At 60.5% G+C, this 17,966-nt stretch overlaps 1 protein-coding gene across 3 annotated transcripts in view; it reads right to left on the bottom strand.

Annotated features, from left to right (window-relative positions):
- Positions 1 to 1,032: 1,032 nt before the first annotated feature.
- The window catches only part of IL21R (interleukin 21 receptor), a 37,454-nt gene continuing 20,520 nt past the window's right edge, over positions 1,033 to 17,966 (bottom strand). The window contains exons 2-9 of one of the 3 annotated variants that reach the window (XM_070413418.1): positions 16,878 to 16,939; positions 14,889 to 14,991; positions 12,021 to 12,220; positions 8,703 to 8,848; positions 7,599 to 7,776; positions 7,062 to 7,161; positions 5,730 to 5,811; positions 1,033 to 3,916 (exon numbers count right to left, since the gene is read on the bottom strand). In XM_070413418.1, the coding sequence (XP_070269519.1) occupies positions 3,131 to 3,916; positions 5,730 to 5,811; positions 7,062 to 7,161; positions 7,599 to 7,776; positions 8,703 to 8,848; positions 12,021 to 12,220; positions 14,889 to 14,991; positions 16,878 to 16,926 (1,644 nt within the window). In that variant the 5' untranslated portion in view covers positions 16,927 to 16,939 and the 3' untranslated portion in view covers positions 1,033 to 3,130. The remainder of the gene's footprint in view (positions 3,917 to 5,729; positions 5,812 to 7,061; positions 7,162 to 7,598; positions 7,777 to 8,702; positions 8,849 to 12,020; positions 12,221 to 14,888; positions 14,992 to 16,877; positions 16,940 to 17,966) is intronic. The other 2 variants (XM_070413419.1, XM_070413420.1) reach the window with 2 other exon arrangements.

The following is a 17,966-nucleotide window of genomic DNA, read 5'->3' as shown; positions in this document are numbered from 1 at the left end:
TGCTACTGTTATGAATCATACATATCTGATATGCAGGATGGTCTTAGGCGACCCCTGTGAAAGGGTCGTTCAACCGCCAAAGGGGTTGCGACCCACAGGTTGAGAACCGCTGGTCCAGGGGACTGTGGTTTCAGGCATGGCTGGCTCCAGGAGCTCAAGAGAGATTCCCATGGCTATGTCGCCGTCTCCCAAGTCCGCTTTCCTGGGTGCTGGGAGGCCTGTTTCCTCCTGGTGCCCCCAGCAGCTCAGCAATCCCAGGAAAAGGTGCATAGACCAGCTTGGGCCACATGTCTTTCCCTGACGGGGACTGTGGCCGTGGGAGATGGAATGCTCAGTCGGCCAGGCCTGGGTCCGTAGCCACTCCACAGCTGGAGCCAGCCATCCCCATAAGGGTGCTGCACAGCGAGAAGCAACGGGCACCCACAGGTGTCGGCTGAGTTTCTTGCCTCTTGACCTCAGTCCCTACGAGCAGAGCACAGTGAGGAAGAGCTGGACTTGGGATCAGAGACCAGAGCTCAGGTTCTGACTCAGCTTTACTCAGTGGGTGACCTCAGGAGGTCGCCAGCCCATTCCACACCTTCGCTTCAGAGCCTGCGATGGAAAAGGGCTGGGCCCGGAGCAGAATGTGGCGTCTGTGCAAGGGGTGTTGCTTCAGTCCTCCCGCCTCTTAAAAGCAGGGCATTAGCAACCCTGGCCTGGACTTTGGGTGACAAAGACCACCTCCCCCACCTCCTGGTGCTCAGGGCTTGGTCACACCTCCAGGCCTTAGCTCAAGCTCCTCCAGCTGCCTGGAGGCTGGTGCACCTAACAATTCCTATTTGGTTTTCAAAGTCCAACAAACACCGCACCCTCCCTGCAGCCCCCACCCTCCCCTCTGATGCCCCTCTTGGCTCCCATCCGTGGCGTCCCAGGGCCGGCCCGGCCCAGCTGGGAGAGTCAGTAGTGCACACCCCTTCCCAGTTCCACGTGTGGTCATGACGTTGTTGCTTGAAATTGGCCATGGTGGACGTATTTACACCATGGAAATGAGCAAACGCTACAAATCGGGCTTTATTGAGGGCCTCCTATGTAGCAGACAGGAGAAAGCAGTGAACAAAATAGTCCTTCCCTCATGGAGCATCTATTGGCTCCATCACCTTTGTCTCTAGCATCTGTTTATCTCCATCCACCCATCGAATTGTTCTTCCAGCTTTTGCATCTGTCTCTCCATCACTTATCCATATTCACCCACCAATGTGCCTGTAGGTCCAGCCATCTAGCCTCCTCCTACACCTGCATCCTCCCAGCTGGGCCCGCTCCTGTCTTCATTTTGCACCCATGTTTTTGATCTGAGCTCCGTCAAAGATGGAGTCAGTCAAGAGCTATGTCTGGCCCAGGCCAGAGCCCCGGTCGGACCCCGGGACCTGGCGTCAGTCAGTCCCAGGAGTTCCCCTCCCCCTTCCCCTCCCCCAGCACACAGCTGTGTGTGTGGAGAGCTGAGCAGCTGCCCTAGGGGACCAGGTGGCTCCTGGAACCTGTTGCCCCCAAGAGGGTGAGAAAACCACAGCCCACCTTGGCTCAGGTGTCTCCAGGGTGATGGTGGGGTGGTGAGGGCTGTTCACACATATGCAGGGGCTGTGGTTTCACATTTGTGCTGCCATTGAGCCACAAACAGCCTAATCCAGGTTAATAATGTTCTAGAACTTTCCACACCACGGGTATTCTCTCAGTGACTTTTCCCAACCACTCAGTTTCACAGATGAGTCACAGAGAAGCTTTCAGATGGACCAACGTGTAGCTCAGACTTGCCCAAAAGGAGAGACGAGCCAGAGCTGTCTGCTTCAGGCCGGGCTGCAGGGGAGGGTAACAGGCGGAGGTCCCAGTGGGGTTCCAGGCTGGGTGGGGATTCCCCTCAGGGCCCTGGAGTGGCCTCTGAGTCACCTCCCAGCTGCCTTCATCATCTGGATGGTCTTGAAAAGTCACCTCTAAAGGTCAAGGCTCTTCGGGGGAAAACAGTCCATTTTCTTTTTAAAAATACGAGTAGAGTGCAATATGCAGTGTTTGTATCACCGCCTGTGCAAAATGATGTTCAGGACGTGCCTTCAAGACATGGCTGAGAACTGTTTTCTTGGCTTCTCAATTCACATTTCAACAGACTTACAAATCATCAGCAAGAACGTGACTCCCCTAACTCCCCAAGCGAGTACATGAGAGCGCAGTCCTTCCTGCCAACTCCCGCTGCCCTGTCCCCACCCTGAGTGCCAAGGGGGTCCCTGGGCCTGTGCTCCCACCCTGTACCGAGCACTCGGCACAATGCCCAGCACGCACTGTGCTCAATAAATATTTCCTGGGCGCATAAAGGGAATTTAAATATGGGCAGAAGGAGCCAGAAAAACAATTTTTGGTGGGTGGGAGGCTGTCTGAAGAGACAAGGCTGACTGATTTTAAGCCCGGAAACACCTCCTACCCGCCCACGCAGTGCCCCTCTGCAGGGTGGGGATGGCCACAGGCCCAGGCTGTGGCTGCTTTCTCGCCCCCACCCACCTTCAGCACAAGCCTCGGTCCCACCTCAGAAGGAAGGAAGCTGACGTTTATTGAGGGTCTGCTCTGGGCTGTGCACTAGGTGGGTGACTGCACTGATTGCTCCCCGAGGGCAGCACCATCCACATGTCCAGATAGGAAGTCCCAGCCCAGAGCGGGGACCAGCACCCGAGGTGGCACAGCCAGGAGGCGTCAGAGTCCAGGCTCAGACCTAGCTACAGGCCTCTCCTTCTCCCCAGGTCTTCCCACCTGATCAGGAACAGTGTGCGGCTCCTGGAGGGGCAGGCCCCAGGGGCGGGGCTTGGTGTCTGTCACAGCCAGTGTCCTGGTCCCAGGAGGCCTGTGGGCAGCACTGGACCAGATTCTCAAATGTGACCCAGGGGCCAGCCCATGTGCCCTGCAGGGAGGGAGGCTGCCGCCGTGTGCACACCCGTGCGTGCTGCTCGCACACGCAGGCACACCGTGCGCCCCTGAGCCACACACGCACAGCATCAACTCCAGGCTCAGGGCCCTGGGAGACCAAAGGCTGCAGGCCTCTTCCCACCACAGCCCAGGCGCCCATGCCTCGCCGCCCGGGGGCACGGCCAGTTCTGAACAGCCATTGGCCTCACTAGCTGTCCTGGGGCCCCGGCCCTGCAGGCGGAGGGGCCATGACCACCCACTGGCGCAGGTAGCTCCTGGGGGGCCCTTCGTCCCTGGGGCTGGAGAAGTCACACTCCACGGGGCTGCCGCAGTCAGAGCCTGCGAAGCCGCTGTCGAACGTGTCCATGTCCAGGCCGGCGGGGGGCGAGCCCGCCTCGCTGTCAGACACCCCTCGGGGTGGCCCACCGCCCCAAGGCGGCCCTGGCACCCAACCCGCCTCATCTTCCAGGGGCAGCATCAGTTTGTCGAGGAGGCCGCCCAAGGGGGGCCCCAGCCCGGCAGGGCCACCAGCCGCAACGCAGCCACAGGACAGGACTGTGGCCCCAGGGCCCAAGAGCGGGTCCTCGGTGCCCGGGCCAGGCTCCAGGCCAGCGTCCAGGTTCAGGGCTGGGTAGCCATCTTCCCCACAGGTACAGGGCCAGGCGCACGGCTCCTCTGCGCCCACCACGGTCACCGTGTCGATGGATACCAGGCCATAGGGCCGGTCCCCCTCCTGGCTGTAAGCTGAGCTGCCCGCACTGCCAGTGCAGGGGGCAGGGCCCCAGTAGCCCGGGTCAGGTCCGGGCTCGGGCTCGGGCTTAGGGGCGCTGTCGGTTTCCACCAGATCCGCAGGCGCGGGCAGCAGCGTGGTCTCCAGCCCCTGGGCTGCACTCAGCGGGGGGCAGCAGTTGTACATCTCCAAGGGCGAGGGCACCCCTGGGCTCCAGGGGCCCAGGTCCAGGCTGGAGGCAGTGAAGGGCGTGCCTACCCATTTCTGTGAGAGAGAACGGGAGGGAGAGTCACGCATGGGACGGGGGCCAGGGAGGGTATAAACTCAGACCATGGGCCGCTCGGGGGCCTGCGGGGGCCAAAATACAGGAGACCCTGAGGTCTGAGTGACAGAGCCCCCACCTGTCCCTGTTTTATTTCTTAAAACCCAGCGTTCTCCTGCTTGTGTCCCCACTACAGCGGACACTCGGCCAGGGCACAAGTCCCGGTTCTTCTGGTCACAGCTGCATCCCGAGGCTCACGCAGTGCCTGGAACACAGTCAGTGGCTGAGAAATGTTTAACTGACTGAATGAGAGACCGCCAGCTTGGAATGGCCTATGTGTGCACGGTGGCTAAGGGCTGTGGGGCCGTGAGGGACTGAGGCAGCGGCCCCCAAGCGCTGAGGATCCCCCTCTTGACACAGGGTCCCCATCCAATCAGCAGAGAGAATCCCCGAGAACTGGAATCTCCTAGATGTGAGCCTCTCGCCCCTGGAAAGCTCATCTCAGGACCCTGACGTGGCTGCCACCACTGCTTTCAGTCACTTCTCAGCTGTGTGGCCTTGAGCCAGTTACTCTCTCTGGGCCTCAGTGTCCCCATCTGGGAAATGGGCCTGCACATAGGACCCACTCCTCAGGGTTGCTGTGAGCATTAAGTGAGTTAATATCTGCCCAGGACACAGCGAGTGCTATGAGTACTGGCAAAATGGATACAAAATAGAGGTGATATCGGAGGCTCTGGGAAGGAGCAGAGGAAAGAGGAAGGGTCCACCCACGTGGGCTGGAGTCCACGCTCCTCCCCTCCCCACGAAAGCCACTTCTGTGATCTGAGCAGGGTCTCCTCACAGGCCCCGGGGGGGGGGGGGGGGGGTGGAGCGCCCGCCCTGGAGGGGCTGCGGGGAAGGTGTGGGGTGGAGCCCAGAGCGTTCAGCGCAGCTCCAGGCAGCTGGCAGGAGCTCAATCAATGCGCCAGCCCGCATTTCCTGACTTCCAGGCTCCTCCCGCCTCACCACATCCTCTCCGGGGGAGGCCCCTCCTGCCACCCAGGGTGGGTGTTGAGCGGTAAATGGGCCCAGAGAACCGCGGGCGCTGTGGTGGCTGTGGTGGTTGAAGCTTGGCAGGGGGTTGGTGCATTTTGCAGGCGGGTCCCTCCCTTTCCAGAACTGCTCCCTCTCCACCCTCACACCAGGGCATCTAAGACCCAGGAAGCCAATTCGTGGCCCCAGGGTGCACCTGGCCCGGCCCACCCCCCGCTGGCTCCTGGGGCTGGGAAAGGCTGCATGGTCTTGACGAACTCTGCCCAGAATTACTTGCTGCACTTGGCAGATGCCAAGACCGAGGTCTGGCTTCTGGCCTGGCTGGGCCTGCAGCTGGGGCTGGGGCTGGGGCTGGGGCTGGGCCTGAAGCTGAGGCTGGGCCTGCAACTGGGTCTGGGCCTGCAGCTGAGTCTGGGGCTGGGGCTGGGGCTGGGCCTGCAGCTGAGTCTGGGGCTGGGGCTGGGCTGGGGCTGGGGCTGGGGCTGGGGCTGGGGCTGGGGCTGGGCCTGAAGCTGGGGCTGGGGCTGGGCTGGGGCTGGGGCTGGGGCTGGGCTGGGGCTGGGGCTGGGGCTGGGGCTGGGGCTGGGGCTGGGGCTGGGCTGGGGCTGGGGCTGGGGCTGGGGCTGGGCTGGGCTGGGGCTGGGGCTGGGGCTGGGGCTGGGGCTGGGGCTGGGCCTGAAGCTGGGGCTGGGGCTGGGCTGGGGCTGGGCTGGGCTGGGGCTGGGACTGGAGGGGCTCTGGAGAGGTAAGAGGTGTCAAGGGCTGGTCGGGTGGGGCTCTCACCTTGAAGTTCCCGCTGTGGCTCACATACAGGTGCTGGAAGAATGGCTCGGGGCTGGGCACCTGCACCCACACCTTCCACAGCCTGGGAGGGCAGAGAGAAGGTCAGCCCCCCGATCTCGCGGAGGGCAGCCCGGCCTCCCCCTCAGATGCTCCCCAACTTTGTCCTACAGGAGTCTCAGCGCCTCCCAAGACACACCCAAGTGCCTCCTTTCCACCCTGTCCCTGCCCACCCCCGTCCCGCCTGCCCTGAGCCACAATGTCCACATCTGTAAACTGAGGCAGCAAGTCGCCCACGGCTCCTGAAGGCACGAGGGCTCCGCCGCCCACTGTGTGCTTGGTGAGCGCTGCCCCTCTGAGCCCCGGCTCCTCCTCTAGGACCAGGTGGGCAAAGGCCAGCTCCTCGGGGCTGTGGGGGATTCGGGGTGCACCCGGCACCCGGCACCAGGAGCGCCCTGAGCCATGGTGCGCCTCCGGCTCTGGCTCGGTCTCTAGACCGAGAGGACCAGGACGCGCTGCCACCGGGCGAGGCCCCACGATAGCCGGCCGCTCTCGGAGGCCCGGGGGCCCGTGCTGGACTCGCCGTCAGCAGCGCCTTCCCTCAGGGACCACGCTCAGCAGAAACCAACACGTAACAAATAAAAGCAAAATCTCCGGTTGAGGCCGAGGGGGGGGGGGTCACCCCCCCGGGCAGTCCCTCGTGCCCCCCAGGTCAGAGCTTAGAATTCCCTGACACAATCACAGCTGAGGCCACTGTTCAGAGCACAAGGGTCAGCCCGGCCGGTGGCTCAGTGGTTAGAGCGTCGGCCCACACATCAGAGGGGCCATTCCCAGTCAAGGCCACAAACCTGGGCAGGTTCGATCCCCAGCCCCGGTTGGGGCATGTGTAGGAAGCAACCAAGGGGTGTGTCTCTCTCACATGGATGTTTCTCTCTCTCCCTCCCTCCCTCCGAGCCTCCCTCCCTTCCACTCTCTAAAAATTCAATGGAAAAAAGATCCTCCGGTGAGGATTCACCAAAAAAACAAAGAAAAAGAGCACAGGGCTCAAGGTCCTCCTTTGTTTCACAGCCGTGTGAACTGGGCAGGGCCCCTGCCGACTCCGGGCCTCAGTGTCCGGATTTGTCGAATGGAGGTCACTGTCTGCATCCAGCTCACGGGGCGGCTGTGAGGGCTGAGTGAGCGCCCAGCGCGTAGGAAACCGGGAGCTGGTCATTGTCACCACCCCTGTCATGACCACCGACTCCATGACGGGTGTGCCCCAGCCCGGGTGAGTCACAGAGGGGCTGTGGCCCAGGCTGACCCCATCTCCCCCCCTCCCTGAGCCCCTGGCCTCACCTCCAAGGCAGGCGGATCTTCAGACCTAAGTAGACAAGGATGGGGAGCGTGAAGACCAGGAAGAGATAGAGCAGGTCCGTGTGCCAGCCTGCCTTGAGCTCTGGGAAGAAGCACATAGTGGGTCACATGGAACCCACCTCTACAGAGGCACGTGGCGGGGGGTGGTGGGCAGGGGTCTGGGTGGAGGGGAAGGGGCTGGGAAGGCTTTGGTGCCTTGAAGTGAGATGGGTGGGGGTTCAAATCCCCCTCCCACCCCCACCCTGGGTAAGTGACCTTATCTGCTGGGCCTCAGTTTTCTCATCTACAAAATGGGGCTAAGGATGCTTCACAGACTGATAGGGAGACACACAGCCTGGCAGGGGAGGCCCCTGGCACCCCACGCAGGGCCTGGCCTGCAAGCAGGGGCTCCCGAACTGTCAAAGGGCTACTCCTGGGATATGGCTCAGCTGAGTGGATACCTTGCACCACGCTGGACGTCTCAGGGCTCAGGACAAGACTTGGCACCAAGAGTGGGTGTCCACCCAGCTTCACACCTACCTTCTGGCTGGGTGCGAAAGAGGACCGGGTCACTCCACTCGCTCCAGGGCCCCTGGAAGGAGGAGCCGGGCTGGGGCCCCGCCCGCACCTGCAGCTCATAGCTGGAGCCTGGGTGGAACTCCAAGGGCAGGAGGGAGACACTCCTGACGTCCACTGAGATCAGCTTCCTCCCCGGACTCTGCCAGCACAGGGGAAGGATGCGCTGTGAGGGTGAGCAGGCGGCCCTGCGTCTACCCCCACCCCCCAGCAGAACGCCCCCCCAGCCCTCTCCTGGGGTCTGCGCTCCCTGCCCGAGAGCCAGGCCCCAGCTGGAGTTCTGGCCGCCCCAGTGTGGGCAGCACAGAGCCATGGGCACGTCTCGGCCTTGCCCAGGTCACGATGCTTTGTTCATGGCTCTCTGATCCCACAGCAGGGGACCCTCCCTGCTGGGACTGGGGCTGCCCCAGGAGCAGCGGCGGCCACTCCTGGCAGTGCTTAACGGGCAGCGTTCCAGACAGCGGGCGTCTCCACAGCGGGCATTTGGAAGGCTCCCACCACAGGCCTCTTAGCCGTGGAAACCTCGGGAGTCTTCCACGGGGACAGACTAAACCATGAAAACCTTCAGCTGGGGCCATTCTAAAGGGTAGAGAACGCTGGAGCCCTTCTAACAGCGGCCATCTGGACCCTCGGGCACCTAGACAGAGGACACCGCTGGGCCTTCAGCTTGGAAACAATGTCCTCTGACCCCGGACCTTTTGGTTATGGAAGCTTCCGGAACTCCTCAACTGCGGCCGGCCGTCCTAAGCGAAGTGGGACGGTTCTAAGCCCCAATTCTGAAACAACTACTGTCGCTAGACACGAGGCGGGACCTGCAGAGGTGCCAGCTCCTTCTCTGGCAGCTGGTAGACAGGACCCGGGAAACAGTTTTAAGGGGTCTCCTACCCCAGGGAGAAGGGGAGAGGGCAGCATGAAAGCGTGTAAGGGGGGCTCCATCCTGGGTGTGTCCTGGGTTTCCATTCTTGGCTGTGAATGGCCAGCTCACCGGTCTCCCGGGCACTCCCCTCCCCCACGCAGATGCGCTGCACTCCCCATCCCTGCCCGCCCGCCCATTCTCTGCAGTCTCACCTGCGTCCAGGGGTCTCCCCGCTTCCTGTACCGCAGCTCATACTGCAGTTTGCCCTTGAGCGAGTACGAGTCGTAATTGGAGCTCCAGGAGATGTTATAATGTTCCGAGAAGGTCACGGTCACGTTGAAAGGAGGAGCCAGCTTGACTTAAAGAAAAAAGCCAGAAAGATAAAATGGGTGAGATTTGTATCAGCTGGACATGCCCTGGTGGCCCATCCTTTCTGTGACCAGGATGAGTGGCCCCGGGTGGCTGGGTGAAGCTTCCCCTGTCTCCGGGCCTCAGTTTACTCATCTGAAAAATGGACTGCTGTGGGGTTGCAAACTCAGAGGCGGCAGGTGACAGATACAGTGAAACAGGTGTGGGCACTAAACTATAAAGAGCCCTCCCAGCGCACAGGGGCCGGGCAGGAATGCAGACCAGGGTGGCCAGGAAGGAAAGACCCGGAAAGCCCAGATTATTGTAGGAAATCGCTCAAATGTTAAAGTTAGCTGCTGATCCAGGCCTTTCTAAGCTACCTGATGGCCACACCCGCAGGTTCTCTAGTTCTGCTGTCAGTGAGGGGATCAGTGAGCCCCATCGGCCCTGAGAAGGCAGAGGACTCTGACCAGCGAGGGGCTGATGACTCTGCTCTGCAGAACCCGGCTGCAATGAGTGTCCTGCTGTGGCAGGAAGCTACCAGCTGAGCAGCCCGACCCGCAGTGGCCGTGAGTGTGACCGCCCCGCACCTCACAGGCACCTCCCCGACAGGGTAAGCGCGGCGATCTGGACCACACACGCGGCCCCGGGTCCCTCCCAAATCTGCTTTCAACCTGAGCAGGACACACCACAGTGCGTGCCTTCATGTCCTCTCTTGGAAGAGGGAATCGGTTCCTATCACACGGAGTGAACATTCATGGACCAAGCTAAGTAGAGAAGGAGGGAGCGTCAGGGGAGCCAGTGGCAAGTTGCTCCTGTCAGAGGGACGCGGGGCCTGCGCCCACACCCGCCTTCTCCGAGCTGCTTGCCACCCCCTCTCTGGGATCTCAGCTCCTTGGGGCAGAGGGTTAGTTCTCCGGGACTGCACCTCCGAGGACAAGAGTCCAGCACACAGTAGGCCCTCATGAAATGCCTGTTAAATCCAGGTGTTCCAAAAGGAGCTCTGAAGCCGACTCCGCCCTCGGCCTGAGGTGCGAGAAGGCGCACATTCACGCCGTGCTGAGCGCTTTGTGGTGGCTGCTCTCTCAGCCACGGGTCCCTCGGAACTGGAATAGTCCCTAAGCCCTCCCCCTCTCCTCCCAGGCCGGCGGGGGCCTGGTTGTCAGCGTCCTTGGGGGCTGGCTGGCTGGTAAGGACCAATTCACGGGGGAACTCAACTCGGGAGATGCTGGCGCAGCCCAGGGCCCAGGAGGACCAAGGGGCCGGGGAAGGCTGCCCAGGGACAGGACACTGCCTCCTCCGCTGCTGAGCACAGGCCTGGCCTCAGACCCTGGCAGGAGCAGGGAGGGAGGGCCGGAGAAATGCCAGGTGGAGGGGCAGCCCTGCCCTGTGCCCTCCTCTGCCTGCCCAGCTCTCAGGGAGATAGGAGGGCACCCCTGCTCGGTAAACCACCACCCTGGATCTAAATGGCTGAGTGAGTGTGCATGTGTGTAGGCGTGTGCATGTGTGTGCATAAACATGAGAATGTGGGCATCTATGTCCGTGCTGTCTAGGCCAGGGGTTGAGGGGGTTTATGAGTGTTCGTGTGTCCGTGTGTGTGCGCGAGCGCGTGTGTGAAAGTCTGGGTGTGTCTGTGCATGTGTGTGTGTCCGTGTGTGTGTGTGCACGTGTGAAAGTCTGGGTGTGTCCGTGTGTGTGTGTGTGTGTCCGTGTGTGTGTGTATGTGTGTATGTGTGTATGTGTGTGTGTGCATGTGAAAGTCTGGGTGTGTCCGTGTGTGTGTGTGTGTCCGTGTGTGTGTGCACGTGTGAAAGACTGGGTGTGTCCGTGTGTGTGTGTGCATATGAAAGTCTGGGTGTGTCTGGGTGTGTGTGTGTCCGTGTGTGTGTGTATGTGTGTATGTGTGTATGTGTGCATGTGAAAGTCTGGGTGTGCCTAGGTATGTGTGTGTCCGTGTGTGTGTGTATGTGTGTATGTGTGTGTGTGCATGTGAAAGTCTGGGTGTGCCTAGGTATGTGTGTGTCCGTGTGTGTGTGTATGTGTGTATGTGTATGTGTGTATGTGTGTGTGTGCATGTGAAAGTCTGGGTGTGCCTAGGTATGTGTGTGTCCGTGTGTGTGTGTATGTGTGTATGTGTATGTGTGTATGTGTGTGTGTGCATGTGAAAGTCTGGGTGTGTCCGTGTGTGTGTGTGTGCATATGAAAGTCTGGGTGTGCCTGGGTATGTGTGTGTCCGTGTGTGTGTGTATGTGTGTATGTGTATGTGTGTATGTGTGTGTGTGCATGTGAAAGTCTGGGTGTGCCTAGGTATGTGTGTGTCCGTGTGTGTGTGTATGTGTGTATGTGTATGTGTGTATGTGTGTGTGTGCATGTGAAAGTCTGGGTGTGCCTAGGTATGTGTGTGTCCGTGTGTGTGTGTATGTGTGTATGTGTATGTGTGTATGTGTGTGTGTGCATGTGAAAGTCTGGGTGTGCCTAGGTATGTGTGTGAAGTTTGCTCACATGCTCTGTGGTGTGACATCCACTCAGCAAAGTGGTGCAGACCTGGACCCCAGAGTGCGAATGACAGACACCTGCGTGTCCCCTGCCCCTCCACTGGGGCCCGGGAGGCAGACACTGCCAAACCGCAGGCCTGCGCCTTCCCGAGGGCAGGATCCTCTTGGCTGTTTGTTTCTGCATGCCTCTGGGGACAGGCCTCTCACTCCCTACCTGGACACCCCACTTTGCGCTCACATCACACTAAAAGCTGCCTCCGGCCCCTTCCCTGCCCCACCCTGGCTCTGGACCCACAAAAACAACTGCTTCCACCAGCCAGGGCCCTCTGTCCCTGGGCCTCCTCCCTGCCCCCTGGAGCTAATGATGGGAGGAAACCTGGGGAGGTTTCTCTTGTGACTCAGAGTCCCCCATTTGCCTCAGACTGGGAGAGAGTCCCAGAGGTCAGAGTTTAAGGGGCTCTCGTTCTATAGTGCAAGGTCACAGGCTGAACAGAACGGCAGCCCCAGGTCCCGGTCCCAGAGCTCCTTCACCCGCTGCGGCCTGTCTCTGGTTCAGGCCAGGCCCCGCTGCCACCCCACACCTGGCAAACGCCGCATCTACAGGGCCGACCTCCAACGAGAGGCAGGGGGAGCCGGCCCGGGGAGCATGGGGCCCAACCCCGCCTAGGTTCTCCTCCAAGTACTCACGGCTCTCAGCCAGGACAAAGCTGCCACACTCCTGGGAGCGGTTGCCAGGCTGGTCTGTCATGTTGACACTGAAAATGTCGTCGGCCATGAAGCGGAACACATCCATGTGGCACGTGTATTTTGCGTGAGTGGCATTGTGCGTGGACCGGTGGAGGCTGCAAGACGTGACCTCATCCTCCAGTTCTCCGTAGGGGTCTTGCCTTCGAGGACAGAGCAGCCAGTCACGGCTAGTGGCCGGCGGGGCTCAGTGCACGGAAGGGGCAGGAGGTGGGGCTGCAGCTCACCTAGTCCCGTGGTCGGCAAACTGCGGCTCTCGAGCCACAGGCGGCTCTTTGGCCCCTTGAGCGTGGCTCTTCCTAAGCCTTAGGAACACCCTAATTAATAACAATGTACCTACCTATATAGTTTAAGTTTAAAAAATTTGGCTCTCAAAAGAAATTTCAATCGTTCTACTGTTGATATTTGGCTCTGTTGGCTAATGAGTTTGCTGACCACTGACCTAGTCCAACCAGCCTTTCCCCAGGGAAGGTTTACCCTCCCCTGGAGCAGCCCTGGTGGGTTGGTCCAGGCTCCAGGCTTGCACACCTTCAAGCGACCGGACTCACTCCATCACTCAGAGCAGCAGCTCTCAACTGCAGAAATAGGGCCACTCTTGCCTGAATGCATTCTATCTCTGACCCTGTCTGCTCCATCTCCTGCATCACTGTCCCACAGGAAGGGCACTAAGCATTTCCGGCTTCCTTCCCACTCTCCTTCCATCCCAAATCCACCAGACACCGAAGCAAGAGCCACACGAAGCTCCGTCCTGCTCTGGTGAACTTCCAGGGAGGTAGTTAACATGGGGTTGGGGGAAATGTGCTGGCTTTTTAACTCCCACTGGGCAGAAACAATGGGTTTTGAAGGATACATAGAAGTTCACCAGCTATTTCCCCCACCCCCACCCCCGCTACCTACAAATTCAGGCTCGGAACATGACCACCCTCCAGGGCCAGTATGGACGTGTGGGTTCAGAGCTCTGCTAAATGTTGGCTGGAATAGAAACGTCTCCTGAATCAATGCTCTCCAAGCCTCCAGCCTGGACACTGTGATGGCTGCCTGGGGGGGTCCTCGCCTTGCCCGCCGTCCCAGCGATCTCTTTCCCTTGCACAGCAGCCAGGGGGCCTTTAAAAACTCCCCGTCACTCCCCTGCCTAACACTCCGCGGTGGCTTCTCACCGCCCACACCACAGAGCCAGGCCCTGCCACCCTCTCGCCTCCTGTACTTGCTGTTCCTCTTCACTTGGCTCCGCCCCCTCTGGCCACACTGACCTCCTCACCATGCCTCCAGCTCTCCAGCTCTCCCCGCCTGAGCTCTTTGCACAGGCAGTGCCCTCTCCCTGGACGGCCCTTCCCCAGCTCACCCGCTGCCTCCTCCTCACCCACAGAGGCTGCCCCGACCCCTTGGCCCTCCCCCACGTCACTTGCTCTCTACCAGGGGGTCCAGCTCCCTGTTCTTGACAGCGCTCATTGTACTCAGAAAGCATCCTGCTGGCTGCGTGTGTGTGTGTGTGTGTGTGTGTGTGTCTGGGTGTGTCTGGGTGTGTGTGTGGGTGGGTGGGTGGGTGTGTGTGTGTGGGGGGGCTGGGTGCACGGTGGCTGCGTGTGTGTGTGTGTGTGTGTGTGTGTGACCAGCCACTCCCGCTGCGTGTGTCAGCTCCAGGACACCTGGGACCGCGAGGCTGGGCCTCTGCTGAGTCACTAGTGCCTGCACGTGTCAGGCAGGAGCTTAATCAAAGTGCCCGTGTGAAGGGATGAATGAGTGGGTGATGGCAAAGTCTCTCCTTGACCACACGCTACGCAGGCTCCTCTGCACTCTCCTCACCGTGGCCCTGACTTTTGTGTTTCCGTGTCTGTCTCTGCATCGTCTACTTTGAGCAAGACCCCTGCTAAGTCGGTCCAGCCAGAAGCCCCACCCTCAATGCCAGAGTGGGTTCCTCCTCCTCCACCAGCCCCCGGTGGAGTCTGGGCCCCCTGGGCTGCCTCAGCAGGAGCCCTGTTAGGTCGGCTTAGCACGGAGCCCTCTGACCCCTGGTGTTCCCGCCTCGTGGTTTCCGTGCGCTGACCCACCCTGCTCCTTGGCTATAAACCCAGCTTTTCCTTGTTGTGTTCCGAGTTGAGCCCAATCAGCAAAACCCTGTGCAGTGGCCTTAGCTTGTCAAGATAAATAGTCTTTTTAAATAAAGTCCGCCCTACCGTTCTCGAACAAGTGTCATGCATGATTTTTTTTTAACAATATGGACTTATAAGGACCCGTGGAGTTTGGAGTCAGGCTGCCTGTGTTTGAAACCAAGTCCGCCATTCGCTGGCTGTGTGACCTCGGGCAAGTTGCATAACCTCTCTGAACCTCAGTGCCCTCACTTATAAAATGAGAGTCATAATTGTGAGGACCGGAGGTGGTCATTCATGTGAAGCACGTGGAGGGCTGCCTGGCATGTACTAAGCGCTCAAAAACATCGTGTGGGAGTCCCGTCACCTCGGCGTCTCAAAACCATAGTCAGGCCTGCGTGAGTGACAGAGGACGGCCTTAGAGCTGGACAGAGCTGCCCTACGCCTCTCAGTCATTCTCTGCACAAGTCCCATGAGCCCTGGGTGGTCGTCTGCAAGATGGGCGCAGTGACTCCCATCTCACAGTCTTTCTTGGGGTGAAACCAAATGCTGTGGGTGAAGTTGCTGAGTGAGCCCCCAGGAAGCGGCGGCTCTTGTCTTTATTGCTAAACTACCTATCTGGCACACAGTAGGTCCAACTCAGCTCATGGTCTCCTGCGGTCCTGTGCTGGGACCAGGCCCCCCTGAGGAGCACTCCGAGGGCCGGTGAGGCCCAGCCACTTACCAGGTGAGGGTGAGCATGCCGGGGTGGGGGGTCCACGTCTCCAGGAAGCAGGTGACCGTCCGGAAGTAATCGGTGTAGCAGACAAGGTCTGAGCAACCCCAGGCTGCAGGGCGAGGGAGAGAGGGGCCTTGGTAGGGGTTGGGAGGGGGCTGCAGAGCTCCCTGCTCCCTCAGCCCGTCCAGGGCTGGAGGATGAGTGGAGGCGGGTCCCAGGGCCAGGATGAATACGGCGAGTCAGGGGCCACCAAGATGTGGGACTGAGGCAAGGAGGTCCTTGTCCCCTCAGATTTCTTGTCTGAGCCCCCAAAGTTTCAAGGCCAGCGACGGGGACAAGACACTCCTAATGAGACAGAATTAACCAAGTGGGTCATAATCTAAATTTTGTTCCCTATTTAACAAAATAAACGTGATAAGCTTTAGTTTTGTTTTATCAGATCAAGTGCCAGTGCTGCTCTTCCCCCCTCCCTCCCACCATTTACCAGAAAGGTGTTCCCCTGTTTAAGTAGCTTCATCTTCAATGGCTTTTCCTTACTTTTCCGTGACCAATGGGGACCCAGGTCAGAAGCTGGGCTCCGAGCCCGGAGCACCGCTCTGGAAAGTCCTGGCGTCTGCCCTCCACACACTGGCAGGCATTGCTAGTGGACAGGACACTCCCTGGGCGTGGCCTCAGAGGCCTCCCGCGGGCCGGGGCTGGGAAGTGACTCGGGGCTCTAGGCTCCCCTCTGGGAGGAGGCAGGCCTGTCCCGGGCACTTGTGGAGAATGAGCACTGCTTTGGGATGGAGGTGACATCAGGGACCAGAGGGAGTAAAAACCCAGCCACCTGGTTGGCCCTGCCCCTGGGCCGACAGCCTCAGGGCTATCCCTGGCCTGCGGTTACCAAAGCGTGGACACGTGCCTCAGGCCACTCGGGCCACTACCTGTAACGGGGGACATGGTCCCTGGAGGGTGTGGAGGTGAGCATGTGCTGTCTGTCACAGGCGCAGCCCGTGCTCGAGGAAAGCCAAGCCAGGTGACCACGGGAATCAGCACACCTGTGGCCTGACCCCAAGGCTGCCGCCGCCCGACGTGTGGCCGTGACCTGTCCCTGACCCTCTCGGAGCCAGTTTTCTCAACTGAGAACTGGGCGGCGCTCGGCATGGGCCTGGTGGGCTGTCAGGAGCATGGGCTGAGATGGCGCTCGGCACCATGCAGAGCGGGGCTCGCTACTGGTGCCCACAGGGGTGGTGCTGTGGCGGGTACCCCGAAGGCCTGTGAGAGCCAGGGCAGAGTGCGGCCACTCAGCAAGGCCCGGGACAGGAGCCTGACACCTGTTTGCTGAAGGAGCGATTCGAGGCTCTGGGTCTTTAAGTAAAAACCAGAGAGAAATGCTGATGGTCAGCGAGTGGCTAAAGGGCCCCCTGCCCCCATCCAGCCCCATTGGAGCCTGCGTGCTGCATCGCCCCTCCTCTGGGAAGGCCTCCTGGATCTCTCAGCCCTGGCCGTGCCCCGTGTCTCACTCCTGGCCTTCCCCAGCTCCGTGTCTGACATCCCCTCCCTCCAGCTGCAGCTTCTCCAGAACCTTTAAGGTTCTGGCTTTGGTCCTCACCCCCTCTTCCCCACTGGGAGCATCAGTGCCTGAAGGCAGCCCAGTGATGGTTGAAGAACTTCCCCTAGGAGATGAGGTGGGACCAGAGGCAGGACTTCCTCATGGGGGGGGGGGGGGGGGTGCGGGGGGGGGGGGGGGTTGAAGCCCGCCACGGCAGGGCCATGGGAATGCAGGGTGCGGTCTCCCAGGGCCCCAGTGAGCCTCAAAGACCCAAGCTAGGGCCGGGCTGCTTGGACCTGCCCAAACCTGGCTAATGAGGCTCTCTGGGTGGGTGAATTCTGGTTCGTGGAGAGCCAGCGGCTCCCCCTGTGTCCGCCTCCAGTGGACATGTGCCATGGACTCTGACCCAGAGCCCACAGGCCCGCCCGCCCGCCCGCCCGCTGCAGAGGCGGCCAGCTACTCACCGCCCTGGAGCAGCAGCAGGAGCAGAGGGGCGGCCCAGCCACACGGCATGCTGACTCTGGGCCTGCAAGAGACGCACAGCAGATGGTGGGCCCCGGCCTGGGGATCAGGGGACCCTGGACAGCCTCCCTCCGGTCCCCATCCCTCCCTTGGGAGACTTGCCTCAGATTCCTGAATGTGTCTCAGAAAAACAAGATTTTGAGGAGCCCGAGGCCACTCCCAAGAATTCCAGCCCCTTGGAAACAGCCCCCCCGTGGGTCCCCCTCCCACTTCTCCCACCTTCTTCCTGTCCCTCCTTACACAGTCACAAGTGACAGGTGAGTTCAAAGAGGGAGGGGCTCGCTGGTCTCCCCCACACACTCCGTCTACACTGTGTGTGGGGTTACATGCGGGCATTTACGCAGCTGAGGAGGAAGGAGCGGGGAGGGGACTCGGGTTTGGAAAGTGATATTCAATGAGCAGCAATCTTGAGTGCCCCCTCCCGTAAGACACTCGTGTTGACGTGAGCCTTGTAAATTGTCTCCTCACTAAACAACGAATCTAAGATTCACCCACAAAGGAGACCCCGACTGGGTCCCGAAGATAAGGTTCGTCCCATGAGCCTTTACTCAATCCAAAGCCCAGGCTGCCCATGAGGCAGCGCCCTGGAAACCCAGACCCCGCCAACCAAAGGGGACCTGGGCACCCCGGTCTAGGTGAGATGGAGAAGAGACCTTTGTGGAGAACAGCAGCCCACCCAGGAGGAGTGGACTCTGGTGCCCTTGGCAGGAACAACCCACCAGGCTGGCAGTGCCAGCCTTGCCCATTGCATCCCCAGTTCTGTGTCTGCTTGGGGAGGTGCCAGCCAGAGGCCAGTGGGCCCGCCTGCCAGGCCAGGATCCCCACCCAGACCTCCCCCACGGACAGGGGAATGGCTGGACCTGGAGCCTACAGGGATGATCCATGCAGGGAGCAAGTCACACACCTGGCTTCTTGCAGACCAGCCCCGAGCCCACAGCGGGACACCCCAACACACACACCGGGGTTCCCAAGATCCTACTCCGGCCCCATCAAAAGCTCGCTCTGAGCTCCCTTCCAAGTCCCAAGTAGTC

Source organism: Myotis yumanensis, unplaced genomic scaffold (assembly GCF_028538775.1).
Source record: "Myotis yumanensis isolate MYYU_CA2020_CCGP unplaced genomic scaffold, mMyoYum1.0.hap1 SCAF_4, whole genome shotgun sequence".
In the NCBI taxonomy this organism is placed as follows: domain Eukaryota; kingdom Metazoa; phylum Chordata; class Mammalia; order Chiroptera; family Vespertilionidae; genus Myotis; species Myotis yumanensis.
The sequence above is the reverse complement of the archived record's forward strand: the minus strand, read 5'-3'. Positions and strand labels throughout refer to the sequence as shown.